This window comes from Macaca mulatta, chromosome 3 (assembly GCF_049350105.2).
Source record: "Macaca mulatta isolate MMU2019108-1 chromosome 3, T2T-MMU8v2.0, whole genome shotgun sequence".
Lineage (NCBI taxonomy): Eukaryota > Metazoa > Chordata > Mammalia > Primates > Cercopithecidae > Macaca > Macaca mulatta.
The window spans coordinates 194480665-194502551 of record NC_133408.1 but is presented as its reverse complement, the minus strand read 5'-3'; the positions used below and the strand labels follow the sequence as shown (position 1 = coordinate 194502551).

The 21887-nt window shown below is 44.6% G+C and overlaps 2 protein-coding genes across 4 annotated transcripts in view; one reads left to right on the top strand and one right to left on the bottom strand.

Annotated features, from left to right (window-relative positions):
* The window catches only part of HTR5A (5-hydroxytryptamine receptor 5A), an 86890-nt gene extending 65353 nt beyond the window's left edge, over positions 1-21537 (bottom strand). Inside the window, exons 1-2 of the mRNA XM_077995212.1 lie at positions 21100-21537; positions 15304-15412 (exon numbers count right to left, since the gene is read on the bottom strand). The gene's annotated coding sequence lies outside the window, so the exon portion shown is untranslated. The remainder of the gene's footprint in view (positions 1-15303; positions 15413-21099) is intronic.
* The window catches only part of PAXIP1 (PAX interacting protein 1), a 60052-nt gene continuing 59341 nt past the window's right edge, over positions 21177-21887 (top strand). For 2 of the 3 annotated variants that reach the window (XM_077997788.1, XM_077997790.1), the window contains exon 1: positions 21177-21849. In XM_077997788.1, coding sequence (XP_077853914.1) covers positions 21847-21849 — 3 coding nt within the window. In that variant the 5' untranslated portion in view covers positions 21177-21846. The remainder of the gene's footprint in view (positions 21850-21887) is intronic. The other variant, XM_077997792.1, reaches the window with a different exon arrangement.

Sequence of the window (21887 nt, the reverse complement as noted above, 5' to 3'; positions counted from 1 at the left end):
TTATTTAAAAGCTTTTTGGGGGATTCTATTAAGAAGTGTGGTATATGTAAGGGAGAAGGAATGAGTGACAGGCTCCTGAGGATACAGGCAGATGGGGGAAGATGTAAAGCTCTAAAGTTAGAAGTGCAGTTTCCCTATTGCACCCGGAGGGAAGCCAGGAGGGAAGTTGCAGATGTGAGTGAATTTGTGTCACAGGCCCTGAATCCAAGCTCAATTAGAGAAGCAGGGCACTGAGGCGATATACCAAGAATGTATTTTGGAAACGGAGCCTTATGCAGCTGATTAAACCATCTGAGTGAGGCTGTTGAGTCTGTCTGGGACTGGCACCCGAAGTCTTCAGGGTGGGCAGCAGGAAGGAAAGATAAGAGTGAAGCGGAGGAAGCCAAGAGGGTCTGGGCTGGAACACTCATCAGGCTCTCACTGCCTCCAGTACTCCTGCTTCGGGGCAGGGGCGGCCCAATGGTGAAACTGCAGGACTTAAACACTCACCTGGCCCAGGAGGTGGAAAAGCTTCAGGAGGATCCCACAGGAGCAGGAAGAGCTGTGGGCCCAGCTGCTGCTCAGCCCAGGCCCGGGAGCCACAGAAAAGCAACAACATGTGTGTGTCGGGGCGGCGCCTGGGGTCTCCGTGCCAGCCTCCAGAACGTGAAAAGAGAATGGCTGCTGCTCCACTTCTGCCTTCCAAATCTTCAACAAATGTCTCTGTGGCCCATGCTAACCCTAAACCACGCAGAGAAGGGAACTCGGGGAAACGTAGCTCCTACTTGGCTAAATGGACACAATACAATTCCAGCACCATCCTCCCTTTGTTGACTTGGCATACAAAGCCATCACTTTCAGCCATGCTTAACTTCCAAATATAGATGGTAGCAAAACCATGCTTCTGCCACCTATCATAAAGCAATTATCCTTCATACAACTAAAAACATGCTGATTCTCTCCCCCAAAACTGGGTAGAAAGACCCTTTCTTCAAAGTTAGATGCTGCTGCTTCCACTTCTAATTGAGTTGCATTCCCCTTTGGCATCCTGTAAGCCAGACACTGAGATATGAAGTTCATTACTTTACACACCTCATGTCAGATTAGAGGAGGATGGAAGATGAGAGAGGAAGAAAATGTTGGCTATACCAACATATATATATTCATAGTGAAATAAGGAAGAAACACCCATAGCTATGACAGCCTTTGTTTCTGCAACTAGTCATGTGGTCATAATTGGAATTTATTAATTTATTTACATTTTGAGACAGGGTTTCACTCTGTCGCCCAGGCTGGAGTGCAGTGGCGCGATCTCGGCTCACTGCAACCTTCACCTCTCAGGTTCAAACAATTCTCCTGCTCAACCTCCCGAGTAGCTGGCAGTACAGGCACGTGCTGCTACATCCGGCTAATTTTTGTATTTTTAGTAGATCAGGGTTTCACCATGTTGGCCAGGTTTGTCTCGAACACCTGACCTCAAGTGATCCACCCTCCTCTGCCTCCCCAAGTGGTGGGATTACAGATTCGAGCCATCGCGCCCAGCCCCTAATTGGTTTTTATAACTACTTTCTTCTGTTACACAGTCGGTATTTCCTTTGCCCAGAGCAAGCACCTGGACTAGTTATAGGTTGTAGTTTTCTACTGGCTTCAATTACAGGGCATAGGAGTAGTGTCAGAGGTGTTGGAACCAGAGCAACTCCATTTTGAATAGAGACTGGGTAAAATGAGGCTGAGACCTACTGGGCTGCATTCCCAGATGGTTAAGACCTTCTAAGTCACAGGATGAGATAGGAGGTCGCCACAAGACACAGGTCATAAAGATCTTGCTGATAAAACGAGTTGCAATAAAGAAGCTGGCTAAAACCCACCCAATGCAAGATGGCCACAAGAGTGATCTCTGGTCATCCTCACTGCTACACTCCCGTTAGCACCATGACAGTTTGCAAATGCCATGACATAGTCGAGAAGTTACCCTATATGGTCTAAAAAGGGGAACCATGAATAATTCACCCCTTGTTTAGCTTATCATCAAGAAATAACCCTAAAAATGGGCAACCAGCAGCCCTCAGGGCTGCTCTGCCTATGGAGTAGCCATTCTTCATTCCTTTACTTTCTTAATAAATATACTTTCACTTTATGGACTCGTCCTGAATTCTTTCTTGCATGAGATCCAATAACCCTCTCTTGGGGTTTGATTCAGGACCCCCTTCCGGTAACAGCAGTAAGAAGCCCCCGGAGTTGTAGGAAGAAGGATTAGGCAAGTGAGCTCCAAGGCAGCCTAAGATTATTATTATTGGAGGGAATTCAAGAAAAACAGGTCTGGGAAATTGATGTAAGCTCATAGTGGCAATAGTGGCCCATCAAGGCACAGGAGGGGCAGTGTAGAGAAGCATTTTTTTTTTTTTTTTGCTAGTAAGAGTGAATATCCTAACAAAATGCTTAATTATTATCAGCCAAATTATTATTGCAAGATGCAGGGTGAAAACAGTCACGTATTCACATCAAATTCTCCTAATTTAACTTCCTTTAGCATGTTTTGCTTTACCAGCTAAAATGTCTGCATGTCTCCCATCTTATCACAAAGGAAATGAGAAGGAAGAAGAATATTGAGTCAAGCAAGGTAGAAGAGAGGATTCGAAAAAAGAAAGCCAAGGCCGGGCACAGTGGCTCACGCTTGTAATCCCAGCACTTGGGAGGCCGAGGCAGGCGGATCACCTGAGGTCAGGAGTTCGAGACCAGCCATGGCCAACATGGTGAAACCCCGTCTCTACTAAAAATGCAAAAAATTAGCTGGGCGTGGTGGCGGGCACCTGTAATCTCAGCTACTCAGGGAGGCTGAGGCAGGAGAATCGCTTGAACCCAGGAGGTGGAGGTTGCAGTGAGCCGAGATCATGCCACTGCACTCCAGCCTGGGCAACACAGTGAGACTCTGTCTCAAAAAAAAAAAAAAAAAAAAAGAAAAGAAAAAGAAAAGAAAAAAAGCCAAGGAAAAAACTGGGAAGCAAGTGTAGAGATAGGGAGAAAAAAAGGATGGTCTTGGCTTCAAGCAGCTCAAGTCCCTGCAAAGTTTCCTGTTTTCGTTTGCCGTTTGGAATCTTCCTTTAGCATTAAAAAGGCTGGGATTAATAATCTTATACCTGAAACGATCTGACTGAGCATATAAGTAACTATTCTTATGATAGAGCCTAAGAGGGACTGCCCAGAATATCACAGGATAGCAAACTGGCAAGCACTGGGGTACTGAGGCTCAAGCATGCTAAACGCTGATGCATCTTTTTTAAATACTAGCACTAAAAAGAATAAGTAACACTTCTTTCTCTGATTCTACTGAGTGTGTCACGGATAAATGGAATGAGATACAGAAATTATAAAACCTAAAATAAGACATAAAATTCCAGTGTTTCTTTTTTTTTTTTTTTTTTTTTTTTCTGAGACAGAGTCTCGCTCTGTCACCCAGGCTGTTGTGCAGTGGCATGATCTTGGCTCAGTGCAACCTCTGCTTCCTGGGTTCAAATGATTCTCTTGCCTCCGATACCCGAGTAGCTGGGACCGCGGTGTGCACCTCCATGCCTGGCTGATTTTTTTGTGTTTTTAGTAGAGACATGGTTTCACCATGTTGGTCAGGTTGGTCTCGAGCTCCTCACCTCAAGTGATCCACCCACCTCGGCCTCCCAAAGGGCATGAGCCACCGTGCCCGGCCCTAGTTCCAGTTTTTATGATGTTTCTCTACAGTGGTGTTCAGGACCCGCTGCCCCAAAATAGGGCACAGTGAATATTTCAAGCTGCAGGCATTAGAGAAATGGCAGGAAGGAGTCTGACCTTCCCTCTTCTCCCCTGAAGAAGGTCATTAGCTCCTCAGGAAAAGAGAAAAGCTCCTCTTTTCCGCTAGACTCCGGGGAAAAGAGTGCTTTTACTGCCAAGCTCCCTGTGCTCAGCTCAGACCCTCTGTCCTCTCACTTCTCCCCTCTGTTGCTCTTCATCAAATCTAGCATAAAAATGCTCAGATTTCACCACTTCTTTGGGTCATTTCCTTATGAAGTCCCCTGTGTCATGTAAGACTTTTCAAATGTGTATACTTTCCTCTCGTCAGTCTGTCTTTAGCTACAGGAGCCCAGCTGAAAACTTAGAAAGGGAGAAGGGGAGATAATTTTCCTCCCCTTCAACACATATCCAATACATTGAACATTTTTGCAGGAATGGAACGTTCAACTCAATTCAACACTATCTGCATATTCCCCTGATTTTTTAAATACTTCTAAAGTTCACATAGCTGCCTCATATAGGTAAATGGATTAAGTAAATTCTCTCACTTAGAAAGGTACCAAAATTATTCAAGACTCTGTTAAATCCTCACTGAATCACCGGAATGCTGCCTGGACAAAGCGTTGTAAAAGTAACTGTTTTTTATCTTTGCTTTTCGTAGTTTTATTTTCCTTTCCCTCCACAACTATGGTGCAGATGCTGTCCTCTACGCCAGCGTGAGTAACAGGAGCAAGACAACACACCAGTATTCCTGGCAGGCACCCGATGAGGGCTTCTTATATGCCAGTGGAAATAGCAGAAAGTCCAGCCTACCCAATCAATGCACTTATTTATTTATTTATTTAAGACAGAGTTTCACTCTTGTTGCCCAGGCTGGAGTGCCATGGTGCAATCTCGGCTCACCACCACAACCTCCGCCTCCCGGGTTCAAGGGATTCTCCTACTTCTGCCTCCCCAGTAGCTGGGATTACAGGCATGCGCCACTACGCTGGGCTAATTTTGTATTTTTAGTAGAGACAGAGTTTCTCCATGTTGGTCAGGCTGGTCTTGAACTCCCGATCTCAGGTGATCTGCCCGCCTCGGCCTTCCAAAGTGCTGGGATTACAGGCATGAGCCACCGGGCCTGGCCTGCGTGCTTCTTTCCTGCGAGCTTCTTTTTGATTCATCCTTTCCCCTCCATACTCTTGACTAATAATGTTCCTTTTTTTTTTTTTTTTTTTAAGATAGAGTCTCGCTCTGTCACCCAGGCTGAAGTGCAATGGCGCAATCTCAGCTCACTGCAACCTCCGCCTCCTGGGTTCAAGCAATTCTCCTGCCTCAGCCTCCGGAGTAGCTGGGATTACAGGTGCCTGCCACCACACCCGGCTAATTTTTGTATTTTTAGTAGAGACGGGGTTTCATCATGTTGGCCAGGCTGGTCTCGAACTCCTGGCCTCAAGTGATCTGCTCGCTCGGCCCCTCAAACTGCTGGGATTACAGGCGTGAGCTACCGCACCCAGCCGACTAATAATATTCTTACTATGGTCTTTGTCTTTCTAAGAAGTAGTATGATTTTAAATGAAAAAAAATGAACCAATTTACCACCGAGGAGAGAATTACTTGTGAACCCTATTAATGAAATGTAGCACAGTGTTAGAATTTCTATATGGTTGGGCTTATAACATCTTTGAAAATTTGTCTTGAGAATTAACTGGGAATAGAAAGTTCATAGCAAGAAGTGACTCACAGACGCCCTTTTAGATTTGCAGTTTCTAAATTTGCTCTAAGCTTAAAGCTCAAATACTTATTGATGTAAAAAGACTTTTAAAAATGTATATTAATTCATTTAAGGAGCCACACACCTCATTTTGTGACCATTTTTTCTTTGGTGAATATGTTGTTCATTAAAATGGTTAAAATAGGCCAGGCATGGTGGCTCACGCCCATAATCCCAGTACTTTGGGAGGCCAAGGTGGATGGATTGCTTGAGCCCCAGAGTTTCAGACCAGCTGGGCAACATGGTGAAACCCCATCTCTAAAAAAAAATACAAAAAACTAGCTGGGCATGGTGGCAAGCACCTGTAGTCCCAGCTACTTGGGAGGCTGAGGTGGGAGGATCACCTGAGCCCGGGATGTTGAGGCTGCAGTGAGCCATGATCATGCCACTGAACTGTAGCCTGGGTGACAGAGTGAGACTGTCTCAAAAAACCAAAACTGGCCCAGCGCGGTGGCTCACACCTGTAATCCCTGCACTTTGGGAGGCTGAGGCGGGTGGATCACCTGAGGTCAGGAATTCGAGACCAGCCTGGACAACATGGTGAAACCCCATCTCTACTAAAAACACAAAAATTAGCCGGGCATGGTGGTGGACGCCTGTAGCCCCAGCTACTTGGGATGTTGAGGCACGAGAATCGCTTGAACCTGGGAGGTGGAGGTTGCAGTGAGCTGAGATCATGCCACTGCACTCCAGCCTGGGCAACAGAGTGATACTCAGTCTCAAAAAAAAAAAAAAAAAGAACTTCCCCCCAAAAAATTATTATAACATGTTGAAATATCTGCTTTTTTCCTAATAAATGGTTTCTATTAATACCTGTGAAAAAGTCCCTAAAATTCCTATATTTATCTTGCTAGAGACACTGAATGAACTCCTTTTAGATTGGTGCTTTTCTTTTATTCCGTGAGCTTCACTAAACAATAAGCATTCATATTTAACATACGATGAGCACATTTCACTAAGACTTTCTTCATTTTCACCTGTGCTGTGCTAATAAGTCTCAAATTAAACAGCTCCGTCCAGTCTCCGCAGCTGGCATTGTACCCCACTGAGTATCGCAAACTGGAAAATGATTATTTGGGGAGGCTTCATAATTATACTAAGATGAAAATCTTGGCAGCTAGGAGATACTTATTTTTCAAGATTTGAGAGAAAATTTAATGAAAGTGCCACAAATATATTACTTAGGATGATAGTTTGCACTTAATATGAGGCCCCATTTCTCAGTGGATTTCAAAGTCTTGACTAATTAATTAGCCCTAATTCCCTTGTTTTCCTGATGGTCAAGCATTCAGACAGACCTCCTGAGACCACACAGTTATCACAGTGAAGCAGGGAGAGTGCTGTACGGGGGTCAAGAGGCTCATTAGTTAGTGAACACCTGTTGGGTTTTAGTCTTTCTTTGTTTCTTCCACTTGCTAGTGTGTGACCTTGGAAAACCCAATACAGGGTCAGCAAACCAAGGCCCAAAGGCTAACTCTGGCCTGCTGCCTGGTTTTGTACATAAAGTTTTATTGGAACACAGTCTTGCTCATTTTTACACAGAGCGTCTGTGGCTGCTTTCACAGTGCAACAGCAGAGTCGAGAAGTCACAAGAGAGATTGTATAAACCACAATGCCTAAAATGTTTTCTATCTGGGCCTTTACAGAAAAATGTTTGCTGACCCCTGATCTAACCTTCCCAAACATGTGTCTCCAGCTGTAAAGTATAATGAAATAGAACAAGGAAACCTTATTAGAATAAGCTTTAAATCTGTATTATGATGATTATCTTTAAAGACGTCCTAAAAGGTGAAAAATCCCTGGCAGTGATGTTAATTCATTCAAAACGCATCCATCCACTCCTTAAAATATTTACTCATCATCCAGGCCTTGATATCAGGCCTCATACTAAATATGGAAGGGATATGAGTTAAGGGAAAGTAAAACTTGTTTTAGGCCAGGTGCGGTGGCTTACGCCTGATATCCTAGCACTTTGGGAGGTCAAGGCGGGAGGATGGCTTGAGCTCAGGAGTTCGAGACCAGCCTGGGCAAAACAGTGGACCCAACTTCCTTTTTTATTTGTTTGCTTTGTTTTGAGATGGAGTCTTGCTCTGTCACCCAGACTAGAGTGTAGCGGCACCATCCTGTCTCACTGTAACCCTTGCTTCCCAGGTTCAAGCGATTCTCCTGCCTCAGCCTCCTGGAGTAGCCGGGATTACAGGCACCTGCCACCACGCCTGGCTAATTTTTGTATTTTTAGTAGAGACAGAGTTTCACTATGTTGGCCAGGCTGGTCTCAAACTCCTGACCTCAAGTGATCTGCCAGCCTCAGCCTCCCAGTGTGCTAGGATTACAGGCATGAGCCACCGTAGCCAGCCTGAGACCCCATTTCTACACAAAATTGTAAAAGTAGCCGGTGGTGTGTGCCTGTGGTCTCATCTACTTGGGAGGCTGAGGTGGGAAGGTCGCTTGGGCCCTGTGAAGTCGAGGCTGCAGTGAGCTGTGATTGCGCCACTGCACTTTCAGCCTGGGCAACACAGCAAGACCCTGTCTTAAAATCAAAAACTTGTTTTAGTACTGGACGGGTTGGGAGTGGGGTGGTGGTGGTGATGAGATGGCAAAGTATTTTAGAATACAGTCTTTTTGATACTTTAAATATAAGTATTGGGATGAAGGCAAGCTCTCACGTTTGAGGCTCCCTCCAGCCTTGTTTGTACTCCTCGCCCTGAAAATGGTTCATAGCAGCACCACATCAGCCATTATGTTGGGTGGGATGAACTCTGTCACATGTTGTTGAGTTAGTCATCCTTGATCGAAGCCAAAGAGCTGCCAGTTACATAATTTATTTATATGTATGTAAATCACAAGTCAAAGAGACCAAAGAAATTCTTTCTCAAGGCATCAGAGATATTTCATGAAATGGGACATCTAAGGTTGGCCATAGAAGAGCAGGTGCGATTTGCACAGGTGCATGTGTGCAGAGGGTTGCTGGTGATGGAACACAGCCATGGCTGTGGTGGGAAAGTTCTGGATGTGTTTGGAGAGTCAAGTACTGTAATCTATTCTGCTGAGAGTGGGAGGACATGGGCCTGGTGTGCTCGGGCTATGGCGTACAAAAGTGGGGGTGTATGATGTAAAGCGACAGCTTAGAGAGTTCTCTGAAAGGCAGGCTAAGGTGATTGAACTTCAGTCTACAAGTGGTGGGAAACTATGGGACGTTTTAGAACCAAAGCAGTGAGTCAGCATTGTCTAGCTAGTACTTTTTTGGATATTGTGGAACTAGCAGCACTACTTTGCCTGCTATTATACACTGAATAGGGGAAGGCCAGGTACGGTGGCTCATGCCTGTAATCCCAACATTTTGGGAGGCTGAGGCTGGCAGATCACTTGAGGTCAGGAGTTTGAGACCAGCCTGGCCAACATGGTGAAACCCTGTCTCTACTAAAAATACAAAAATTAGCCAGGCGTGGTGGCACGCGTCTATACTCTCAGCTACTTGGGAGGCTGAGGCAGGAGAATTGCTTGAACCCAGGAGGTAGAGATTGCAGTGAGTCGAGATTGCAGCACTGCACTCCACCCTGAGCGACAGAGTGAGACCTTGTCTCAATAAAATAAAAAATAAAATAAAATAAACAGAATAGGAGCAGATATTTTCCAAATGGAATCAAATGGAATACCAGTTTTTACTGTCTCAACTTGAGCCTGTAAAATTTTTTGATAGGAATTTAAAATAGTAGGATTCTAATCTATGACAAATATGGACAGTCATTTCCTCATATAAAGCTTTTTCCTGAAGGTGTCCAACCTGCTTCTTTGTACGTGTCTCCTGCACTCCATTCTGCGACATCTTCCTCCAGGCAGGAGCTGACTGCTAGTCCTGCCACCCCACCATGCTCACTCCCAAGCCCAGGCCTCTGCTCAGGCTTGCCTTCCAAAGGGAACAGGCATCCTCCTCTTCCTGTTGATCTTCGAAAGTCTCTCAAGACCCCTCCTCTAAAACGACCTCCCGAAACATCCCTGTCTCCGTCGCATCCCACACTTCGAATTCCATTACCCTACACAACTTATGTTGGCATTTGATACACTGCTTACAGGCTGGAACTCAGTCATTCTATGGACGGGCCTTGACTGCAACACAAAGCCTGCATGCAATGCACCTACGTGCTCAGTACAGGTTTGTTCAACTACAGTGGATTTCCTATCATCAGATCACCTTACTGGTCTACAAGCACTGGGCTTGTGTTTTTAACTATACCAGTACCCAAGCTTTACTCACGTAACTTCTTGATGGATCAGGGCCTCTCCCAGGTAGTGCTGCTGTGGATAAGGGGCAATGCAGAGACAGGGAAAAATGGGCAACAGTGTCCTATCTCTGTCCGCGTCTGCCTGCAGAGGCCTGGCTGCTCAAATCTCCGTGCAGAGGCCCTTCTAAAGTGGGAGGAGAAGGCAAAATCAGCCATTTTGTAGATGCAGCCTCATTTTTGCTCTCTGAAAACACATTGCTACATGAAAACATAGTTATCCACAAATTGTTTATATTTATAAACATGGAATAATATGACTTATTGATTTCCTCAAGCCATATAGCTGTTAGGCTTATCAATCTATTATGTCTTCCCAAAAAATGTCATCGGTTTAGTCCACTGACAAGTCTGAGGAAAATCTAAATATTTTATTATGCCATATATACCAGATGATAGTTTCAGAAACTCTCCTTTTCATTATAATTTAGTATTATTTGATGCGTCATGATTATTTTATTGTCTATAACAGAGATCATGTGACAGGGCTATTTCTTATAGAAGTCTATATTCTAGGATGTATTTTATCCTTAAACAAAGGACATATCCATTGAGTTCAAATTGGACAGAAATTATGGAGTCTCAAGTCAAGTTTTTACATACATCGTGGTTCAAAACAAGTGAGAAATACCTTTGCAAGTATCTGATATCTCACCTAAAATTCCCCTTAATCTGTCTTATTCCTGCCACTGATCATAAAACAATAAGTGTAAGACTTGGCAATATTCCCTCTCGTCAGAAGCTTTCCAATTATTGAAAATTAAGTAACTCCCCATAGAGGAGAAATCATTAAATATATAGTAAATAATAAGGTTAATTAATTTAACCCCTTCTAATTAGGAAACTAATTAAATCAGAAAATTAAAACTGACACGAGACATTAAACATAAAATTGTCTCTTCCACTTCAACCAATTCCAAAAGAGAAATATATATTAGCTACAAAACATATAAATCTGTATACTCTGTTCAACCTTAATAAAGTTAGATTTCTCCATATATAACTATTACTTTTAGAGAGTTTACCTCTTTTCTATTTCTATTGTATATGAAATTAAACTCTTTCCTTTCAATGTTTTTAAAGAATGAATTAGAATAAGTCTAAAAAGGAGAGTATAACCCAAACTCTGCCAGTAACTGTGACAATGAGAAAGTCACTTGAATTCATTGGGCCTCACCTTCTCAACCTCAGTGTAGTCTCTGAAAGAGGTGAGATTGACTCCCGTTATCTTGGAGACGGACACAAAGTTAAACAGGAGCGACAGATCAGGCAGTTAGAGTTGAAGAAGCTGTTAAAATCTTTTCAGGGTGGTATGATACAGAACCAGATCTTGGCTTAGATTTTCATTAATTAGATGGTGAATGGTGAAATGTCTGAGATAAAATTAAAGAGATACTTTGCAAACAAGCCCAACTCTCTGTTCAACCCCAAACTGTCATGCCTGTCAACATTATTTTTGGATATAAATTCCTAACCTCTGGGAAATGTCTCAGAGCAACAACCAAATAAAGAATAAGGTTGTGTTGCTTGGTGCCATTACAAATACTTTTTCTTTTTCTTTTTCTTTTCCTTTTTTCTTTTTTTCTTATTAAGATGGAGTCTCGCTCTGCTGCCCAGGCTGAAGTGCAGTGGCATGCTCTCAGTTCACTGCCACCTCCACCTCTTGGGTTTAAGTGATTATTGTGCCTCAGCCTCCCAAGTAGCTGGGATTACAGGCACTCACCACCATAACTGGCTAATTTTTGTATTTTTAGTAGAGACAGGGTTTCGCCATGTTGGCCAGGCTGGTCTCGAACTCCTGACCTCAAGCTACCCACCTGCCTCGGCCTCCCAAAGTGCTAGGATTACAGGTGTGAAAAAATGATTTCTCTAAGCTTGAAAATATCTAAGCTGATATCCTGCCAGGAATATTTTTTTACATTGTTCTCAGGCTCCATGCAACTGACAAGCACATGGGGCACTCTGCGGGGTGGGAGTGGGTGAGCGAATATGGATTCCCAAAAGCCAGCGCTGTAAAGCATTTGCCAGCAGAGAATATCTTCAATAGACACTCGGTCTTGCTGACAGGAAAGTGAGTAAGTAGCCCAATTGGTAGGGAATCTCCCAAATGTCAGGACTCTCTTTCTTCAGAATGTATTTCCTACACCTGGGACCGATGAACTCCCACAGGAATTAAGTGTAGCCCATCTAATCGAGGTGTTAGAAAGCACTAGTAGAAGCGGATGGGGCACAATTTCTTCTCCAAAACTTGAATCCTTAATTCATTCAGATTTTAATTGCTGTAAACAACTGTGCTCAGTTGGCATGTTAATGCTGCTGGGTGTTTTTAATCAAATGACCAACACAATTCGTGACAACAGTTTTATTTTCACATGCTTCAAAGGCAATAAATGAAACAACAGAAGTCTTCAATCACTCTACAGGCTGGCCACTCCTGACTTAGAAAATATTTTGTTATTTCCTAGATTTGTACTTTTGTTTTAGTCCTAGGACTTGTCCATCTCTACGCTAGACCTACAAAGGTTAGGTCTAAATCAACTGTTTTGTAAAAGCAGCAGCTCCTCTGTGTATACACACCTCTTTCTGAGAAAATGCAGGTATGAGTCCCACGCTGGGCTGTCTCCCTGCTGGTTCATGGAATCTGAACAAGTTCAGCTTCTAGACGCCGCCTAATAATGCCACTTAAGCTTGTGCTCAGCTGTGTGTGCAAAGTTCCTGGGAGTAATTTAGCTGCCCCAGACAAATGTAGATAACACAGTGTAAAGAATCATTAACTTTAAAGAACCAGCAATTGGTGAACGTATTAATACTCTCTGGAAAACTGGAGGGAATTACTTGCCGGGCAAATTAAGCAGTTCTGAATAGTGAAAATCCACTGTTACATACTAGAAACCATGGCATTATCCTAACTCTTAAGATGCTCTGAGGACTGTGAACCTTGTCGTTAGCCACAACCAAAACCCAAACAAACAAAAGAAACAAGAGTCACACCACCACTTTTCCACGGCAGTTGCTTGTTGTGTATGGTTCCCCACCATGGGTTGCTATCCTGTAGGATTATAGTTCTTGCCCTGTTCACTGCGGGCTTTGCCTTGTCACTTGCTTTGGTTCTGGCTTGGGTTCTCCAAATTGCCCCTCTCAGAGCAGGGCCTGGGCAAGGGCTTGTGTGCAAATTGTTTAACTGGGAAAGTGACCCCAGGGAGCAGGGGTGCGGGTGCAGGGGGTGAAACAGGGAGGGTAGGATGTGTGACCAAACTGACCACCCAATGGGACTCAGTGCAAGATCAATGGGGCCCTTTCTGAGGAACCTGGCGAAATGTCTCAAAAAATGGGGCAAAGAAAGGAAAGCTTTCATCCATGGGTTCTCACCATGCAGTGATCAAGTACCTTCACAGGCCAACTCCTCGAACCTCACTCTTGTGCCTGTGAGCGCAGAGTCTTCGATTTGGAAGCTGTGTGTAGCTGCAATGTAATTTACTGAAGTTTAACTGGTAGTGACAGTTGAGGTGGGGAACCCTCCCTACATCCACCCACAGGGATGCCCGTCGCGCTCTGGACCAGCGACTGGGTCGGCCTGAATTCATTCTCCCTGTTCTCAACGGAGTGATCGTTCCCAGCTCCACAGCGTGTCAGGGAAGAGGGGCGTCCATCTGTTACTAGACTGAGAGAAGACACATCGAGAGTAGATGTAGAGGCCCCCATGAGCGCCTGCACTTTGGGCCTGATGCTATCATTGAGTGGAATTTTTGCAATTTCTTCTCAAAAGACACGCATGTGGAGTACAGAAGGGACATACGTTCACGTTTGTGACTGACAGGGAACATTAGTATAACACACTGCTGTCCTCAGTTATTTGCTGTATTCCCAGGAAGAGGATGACATACCCCTGCCCACTCTGCCATGACCTAGAGTGACTCCCTGTGGGAGGAACAGATTCACCTCCACATTGACATCAGGTTCGGCAACGAGACTGACTCTCAAATGGAATGTGTATGAATTCCAAAGAGAAGTTTTATAGCTATTGCATGGTTCTGCCATTCTTCTTTCCCCTTGGTCACCAGAACTGCCTATGCCTTCTGCAGAGGTTCCAGAAAGAAGAGCAGCAGAGCCATGCCTGCCCAACACATGAGTGAGAAGTGAGCTTTGTTTAGGCCACTGAACTTTGGGAGTTAGTTCCCACAGCATAACCTAGCAGTGAAAGCTTACCACTAGACCCACCTGGGCATCAAAAGTCCACTGGTTGTGTATATATTAATAGGAAAAAAGAGAAAACATGTAAAGAAATGAAAGCAAGGAACTTAAATAAGTTTATCTTAATAGACTTATCATGCAGTTCTTGGGCACTCAAAGTCAGTTACAAATCCTGGGGTCACTCTTAGGCTGTAACAGTTTCTCATTATTATAATTTTTAGCAGGGCACACATAGTACACTGTTTGGCTTAAATCAATTCCAAACATGGTCCGACTTCTTAATTTCTAGCTTCTTCTTGACTATACTTCAGATGTGCTGAATGTTAGTTTGCTAGGACTACTGTAACAAAGTGCCATGCACTGGCAGCTTAACCAATAGACATTCATTCTCTCAGTTCTGGAGGCCAGAAATCCAAGATCCAGGTGCTGGCCAGGCCGTGCTTCCTCTGAAGGCGTTAGGGGAGGGGATGTCCTGGCCTCTTCCAGCTTCTAGTGTCTGCCACAACCTTGGTGTTCCTCAGCTTCCAGACACATCATTCCAACCCTTGACGCGGTCATCACTTGGCACTCTCCTGGGTGTCTGTGTTCAAATTTTCTTCTTCTTATATGAACACCAGTGACTGGATTTAGGTCCTATCCTCATCCAGTAGGACCTCATCTTAATGATGTGGGCAAAGACCCCATTTCCAAATAAGGTCACCCTCACAGGTACCAGGGGTTAAAATCTGAGTTAAGATTCAATATGTCTTTTTGTTTACCCACAACATGAGTAAACAGTCAATCCCATAGCCAGCTTGTCACCAAGTACTTAACTTTAAATAGCTGGTAAGCAATTTCCTTTTCTGTTTTCACAGCCCCAGAACTATGCTAAGTCAAATGCAACAACCTCCTCTGATGAGGTCCCGAGATCTTCATACGCTAGACACAGCCTATTATTTCTTATTATTCCCCATTTCTACCTTAAATCATCAGTTATTTAATATCCCAAATGTGTACCCTTTTATTTGGCAGTATCAGTATTCTGACCTCTTTTCAGTGGCTTCTCCTCTCCCTTCAAGAACTATTCCCCTCAGCCCACTCTATCCAAGAGTCTTCCCCCAGCTGTTCTGGCACACGGGAACCTCTTTTCTAAATCTCTGCTGCATTTCTACAGAATCCCACTAGTGTTAGGTTTGTGCATCCAAATATTTGTCAGTTTTTTGAGAGCAGACACAATATTTTAAGAATTTCTCATTGTCCCTGTAAGATTGTCCTGTCCATCACAACAGGGTCACCACTGGGAGCAGCACACTCAAATTACAATCATCTGAGAAGGTTTATCAAGGGACTACTTACAAAGGTGTAGGCGGGATGCATGGAGAGTGAAGGGAGCTGGGGGGAGAAGCAGGTGCGCCCTCACCACCCGTAGGTCCAAGTGATGAGATGAAGGAAAGATTCCCAGGACCTGGAAGGAGAGAGTTGTATAGAACGGGCTCCTCTGCCAGCTCAAGGCAAGCTGACGAGGAACCTGGGAAATAAACACCCTAATACCTCTTTCCTCCCTCCCCTCACTTCCCAGCCTTCAGCTGGGACTCCCCATTGACCAAATTCAACTAGAAGCCAATGTGCAAGGGATCCTACTTATATAATCTGCTCAGGTCAGCACCCAGGGGCGGAGAAAAAGGTGGAGCAGGATGGAGTACAGATCTGACATGGGGAGTGGGACAAATGGAAGATATCTAACACATCACTCACATACCTCGGAGAACTACCTTGTGTTTGCTTTTTAAAAAAGAATGCTGTTTTTGTTGTTGTTTATTTTTGAGACAGACTCTCACTCTGTTGCCCAGGCTGACGTGATCTCAGCTCACTGCAACCTCTGCCTCCCGGGTTCAAGCGATCCTTGTGCCTCAGTCTCCCGGGTAGCTGGGATTCCAGGTGTGCACCACCACGCCTGGCTAATTTTTTTGTATTTTCAGTAGAGATGGGGTTTTGCCATTGGCCAGGAGGGAAAAATAATACACTTAATCCTCTATGTAACCAAATTCAGTTACAAAGCCAGTAACCTCAAATTCAACAAATATCTGTTGAGTAGCTAAAGGGTATTTTTTTGAAATTATCTTTGAGAATTTTGTGTTATATTACACTCTCTAATCTTAATTTATATAAGAATTTTTTTGAAAACCAAAAATGGCAAAAATTGGCAAGATACCATCGATGTCATTTTCTTTTCTTAGACGTGTAAGAAGACCACATCAACCAGCAGTCTCCTTTGCAGCTTACGGAGGTATCAGGAGACCAGGTCTGGCCAGTGGAAATGGCTGGAGGAATGTGTGCCACTCTTGCTAGCTCAGGCATAGAACCTGCAGCAGGGTTCTCTATGTGCTTTGTCCTCATCTGTACAGCTGGCAAAGCCCCATGATGACAGAAGCCAAGTCCCATTTGGAAGAAAGCTGTCCGAAGCAAGCCACCAAGGCGTTATGTGCAAGCTTTTTTTTTTTTTTGAGACAGAGTCTAGATCTGTCACCCAGGATGGAGTGCAGTGGTGCAGTCTTGATTCAATGCAACCTCCACCTCACTGGTTCAAGCCATTCTCGTGCCTCCGTCTCCCGAGTAACTGGGATTACAGGCACGCACCACCATGCCCAACTAGTTTTTGTATTTTTAGTAAGAGATGAGGTTTCACCATGTTGGCCAGGCTGGTCTCGAACTCCTGACCTCAAGTGATCCACCTGCCTCGGGCTCCCAAAGTGTTGGGATTACAGGCGTGAGTCACTGTGCCCGGTCGAAACTTTCAAAGTCTATTCCACTGAAATGTAGTTACAACATGATCTTAATCCAGGTTTCTCAACAGTGGCACTATTGACATTTTGCACGGGTCCTTTGTCATGGAGGATGGTCCTGTGCGTTGCATGATGTTTAGCAGCTTCCTATCCCCTACCCCCTAGTTGTGACAACCAAAAATGTCCCCAGACATTGTCAAATGTGCCATAGGGGCTAAATTGCCCATGGTTGAGAATCACTGATCCTGCTACCGCACTGTCCTCAGAGTGATGGGAGACAGGTATGGGACATCGTTTCTAACCTTAAAGGATGGAACATTATAATACTTTATACATGTATTCATATTTTAAGATGATTGCTTCATTGGAGTACTGTAATTGTTAAATTCAAAACAACAAATGTGCAACAATACAGAATTAAATAAAATATTGTACATTCAAATAAGGGAGTATTATGTATCCATTAAACGATATAGATATTTATTGACATGGAAAGGCAGTCTTGATTTTTCTGAAGTGGCAGAGTATGGGGTGTAATTTTTTTTAGGGAAAGAAATATATTTATATGGGACAATGTCTAGAAGGATTTCAATAGTGGTTGCTTCTGGGTATCCAATTTGGGGTAATATACACTTTTTCTTAACTTGTGATTTCTAGTTTTCTGACACTGAATAGCTACATGACACTGGTGGCAACTGTGCCCTGTAGGTCCACCGATGGAATCTTTCCTACAGAGAAGCAGTGCTCTTTTGAGTTCGCAGTTTCTCCTGCAATTGAACTATGGCCTGTTTGTGCTAGAAACTTGAGTATTCTGACCCTGTCATGAGCATGTTAAATGTTGTCTATAAATCCAAACTAAAGGTTGACTAAACATTAAAAAGATCTAATTTTAAGGGATGTATGGCTAGCTGAACTGGAGAGATGAAGACTGAGGCTGCTGTATACAATACAGAAATACATTTTTAAAAAGCCAGTTGGAAATAATCTAAATAACTGCCTCGAGTGTCCACCAGTAAGTGCAATTTGAGTTAAATATCCCCAACTCTTTTGTTTTTTTTCTAATTTTTTATTTTTCCTAGGCTTAGGTTATCTAATTGTGCAAAACAGAAAATGAGAAACATATTACCATATTTACTGAACTAGGATTGGCAGTAAGCAGGCTGTTTAATTCTCCAAAGGCCAATCACCAACAAAATCAACATTCTTTCAATTTACTTGGGGGAAGTCTAAAAATATTAATGCTGTGTCATATCTGGAAGTGATATGCTTCAAATTAAACAAATGCAAAGCTTCTGGTTAATAAACTGATAGTTATCACACTAAAATGGCTCATCCTTGAAGTGTCACAAAACCAGTAATAAGAATTTTATTTAACTGTGAATAAGATACAGCACTGTCGACATGATATTTTGTTCCTATAACTTTGCATATGGCCATTTTGGGAAGATAATTTCTACGAGTTTACCACTTGTCTTTTAAAAATTGACTTGCCATCTTTACGTCCTCTGCTAGATGGGTTACTCTTCATGATGTCAGGATGCTAGTTTTTTAGACTGCCTCAGAACATACTTTATCCACATGAAATTAACCTAATATAAACATTTTTATTTTTCATTACTGGCCAAGTAGTAGTATTGGAGACTCTGAGGTACATTTTCTTTGTGTGACACTGCCTCCAGGCCTTCCTGATGCTGCTGCCATAAAATCCACTTATGTGGACCACCTTGCACAGTTCACATGTGGTATTTTACAAATTCTGACTAGTTGATGGGGTTTTAAATAGCAGATTTATTTATTTATTTAGAGTCTCACTTTGCCGCCCAAGCTGGAGTGCAGTGGTGTGATCTCGGCTCTCTGCAACCTCTGCTTCCCAGGTTCAAGTGATTCTCCTGCCTCAGCTTCCCAAGAAGCTGGATTACAGGCGCATGCCACCATGCCCAGCTAATTTTTTTATTTTCAGTAGAGACAGGCTTTCACCATGTTGGCCAGACTGGTGTTGAACTCCTGACCTCCAGTGATCTGCCTGCCTTGGCCTCCCAAAGTGCTGGGATTATAGGGGTGAGCCACCATGCTGGCCTTACATAGCAGATTTCTTAATCCCAGTTTGCATTATTGACCATCAGAACCTGAAGTAGGGTACGCTTGTTCTTTTGAACGTTATGAATTGCTTTCTTAATTAACAAAATAAAACACCTGGTTGAGGTCCACTTCAGGTCTTTTCACATAAAATCACATGCTTAGTTTGTGTTTAACCAAGAAAAACAAAAGGAGGGCCAGGCACGATGGCTCACGCCTATAATCCCAGCACTTTGGGAGGCCGAGGCAGGAGGATCACAAGGTCAGGAGTTCAAGACCAGCCTAGTCAGCACAGTGAAAGCCTGTCTCTACTAAAAATACCAAAATTAGCCAGATGTGGTGGCACGCGCCTATAGTCCCAGCTACTTAGGAGGCTGAGGCGGGAGAATCGCTTGAACCCAGGAGGCAGAAGTTGCAGTGAGCCAAGACCACGCCACTGCACTCCAGCCTGGGTGACAGAGTGAGGCTCCATCTCAAAAAATAAATGAATAAATAAATAAAAGAAAAATAAAAAAAAGGATAAATAAGTTCTTTCACACAGGTCGATAAAAAGGCATGATCTGTATTTTGGATCTAACATATTTATTACACTGATATGTTCCCAACATAGAATTATTTTTCATAATGAAAAGTGTATACCAGAATATATCAAATATATTATTAGGTATTAAAAGGTTTCCTGATTACAAAGGATGTCATAAAAATTTTAAGGATGGATGATAAATTCTGGGTTTTTCCTTCAGGCAAGCACTTAGTGTTTTTATTACTGGTTGAGTAACCTTTATCTGAAATGCTTGGGACAAAAGTATTTCAGATATTTTTGATTTGGGATATTTGCATATACATAATAAGATATCTTGGGGATGGGACCCAAGCCTAAAAGGGAAATTCATTTGTTTCACATACACCTTACCCACATAGCCTGAAGGTAAGGTTATATATTTTAAATAATTTTGTGCATGAAAGCAAAAGTTGTGGTGGCATTTTTAAAAAAATGTTTTTGTTTTGTTTTGTTTACAGACGGTCTCACTGTATTGTCCAGGCTGGACTGAAACTCCTGGACTCAAGCAATCCTCCTGCCTCAACCTCCCAAGTAGCTGGCATTACAGGTGCCCACCACACCAGGCTTGTGATTTGACTGTGACCCAGTGTCACATGAGGGCACTTCTGGAATTTTCCATTTGTGGGGTCACGTCAGCACACAAAAAATTTCTAATTTTAGAGCATTTTGGATTTCAGATTAGGAATGCTTAACCTAAGTTTGTAAAAGAAATTTTTTAGCCTTAGAATAGGGATGTTTCAGATTGTTCAACAAATGAAAAAGACTAAAAAACCCAGAAAACATTGGAATGATAAATCATTAAGTATATTTAAATGTGTTGTTTACCTCTTGCCCGTACAAAACCACTCATGACATACATACAAATGTAAAGACAAAACTGTATTCACCTGATTAACAAGAGCCAGCGTTCACTGCATGCTGATCAAGGAACCAACACAAATTTTATCATACACTAAAAAAAGGTAGAACAAAGGCCAACTTAAAGCCTGGAAAGTGATCCAATCTGTCATATTAGTGTACCACAGAGTAATTTTGAAAGCCTTTTCTTTTTCTTTATTTTTGAAAAGACGGAGTCTCGCTCTGTCGCCCAGGCTGGAGGGCAGTGGCGCGATCTCGGCTCACTGCAACCTCACCCTCCCGGGTTCACGCCATTCTCCTGCCTCAGCCTCCCGAGCAGCTGGGATTACAGGCGCGCGCCGCCACGCCCGGCTAATTTTTTGTATTTTAGTAGAGACGGGGTTTCACCGTGTCGCCCAGGCTGGCCTCGAACCCCTGAACTCAGGCAATCCGCCCACCTCGGCCTCCTAAAATGCTAGGATTACAGGCGTGAGCCACCGCGCCCGGACTTTTCTCTTTTTTAAAACCAATTTCACTAACATTTACTAAAAAATGGTTTTCTGCTTTGCAGAAGAGACTTAAGGCATGTGGAGAAGACACTGCGGGCCTGTCTCAGATTCCTTTAGAAACCAATGCTCCACAGTTTTAGGACTAAGTAATATTCCGATAATCACCCAAGAGTTCCTGGTCTCCGGTTTGTTGTGAGATTGGAAATGAACGTGAAAGGCTGCGTTCGTCATCGTGGCCTTATTTCTTCTCCCAACTTCCGGTCGTGCAGGTGTCTCGGGCAGGTGATGCCGAGGCCACTCTGCCGTGTTTTGTGAATCTTGGCAGAAGGGAGGCGAGCTGTAAATAAAAGCATGAGCATTAGAATCGCCGCTGTGTAGTATTAACCTGTTGAGCGCGGGGCTTTCCGGGGCTGGAGCTGCACCGCGGGCTCTGCCGTCTGGGACTCTCCTCCAGCGCGGACCGGACACGACCCCAGGCACCAGGCCGGGCCCGGCCGGGACAGCGGGGTCTTGGGCAGCGGCGGGGCCGGGCGCCCCTCCAGCACGTCCCCAGCTCGGGCGTCGAGGCCTGGCGGAGACCCCAGGACTCGCCACGGCGGCCTCCAGTGCGCGTCTTGCGTGACGCCGCGGTCTCTGGAATTCCGTCACGGCGGAGCCGGGTCCAGCAAGGTGTAGACCGGGGACCCGCGCCTTGCTCGGCCAGAGCGGCTCAGCCACTACTCCAGGTCCGGCCGCGGCCACTGAGAACAGCCGGGACACCCAGCTCCACTCTGCCCGGGACCAAGAAGCCCGAGGAGGCCGCTGCCCGGGTCCAGCTCTCACTAGCGGCCCCGAAGCCCCGCCCCTCCGCCGGGCGCATGCGCAGCCCCCCAGCAGCCGCGTGTGGTGACGGGAGGGGCCTGCCCGCTCCCCTCCTTCCCGGGACCGGCTCACTCCGGCCCCGCCGAGGGGGGCTCGGGTTTCACCTCGTCCCCCGGGATCCCTCGTTGCAGAGCGGCGGAGATGGAACCGCAAGATCCAGAGCGGGCCAGCGGGCTCCAGCTCTCCCGGAGCCGTGGATGGCGGCAGAGGCGCGGGGCGTTGCTGGAGGCCGGGCGGCTCCTCGGCGCTCCCCCTCGGTGGCCGGGGCGGGATGGTGCGTCCCGCAGGGCGCGCGCGGCTCCCGCGCTTCGG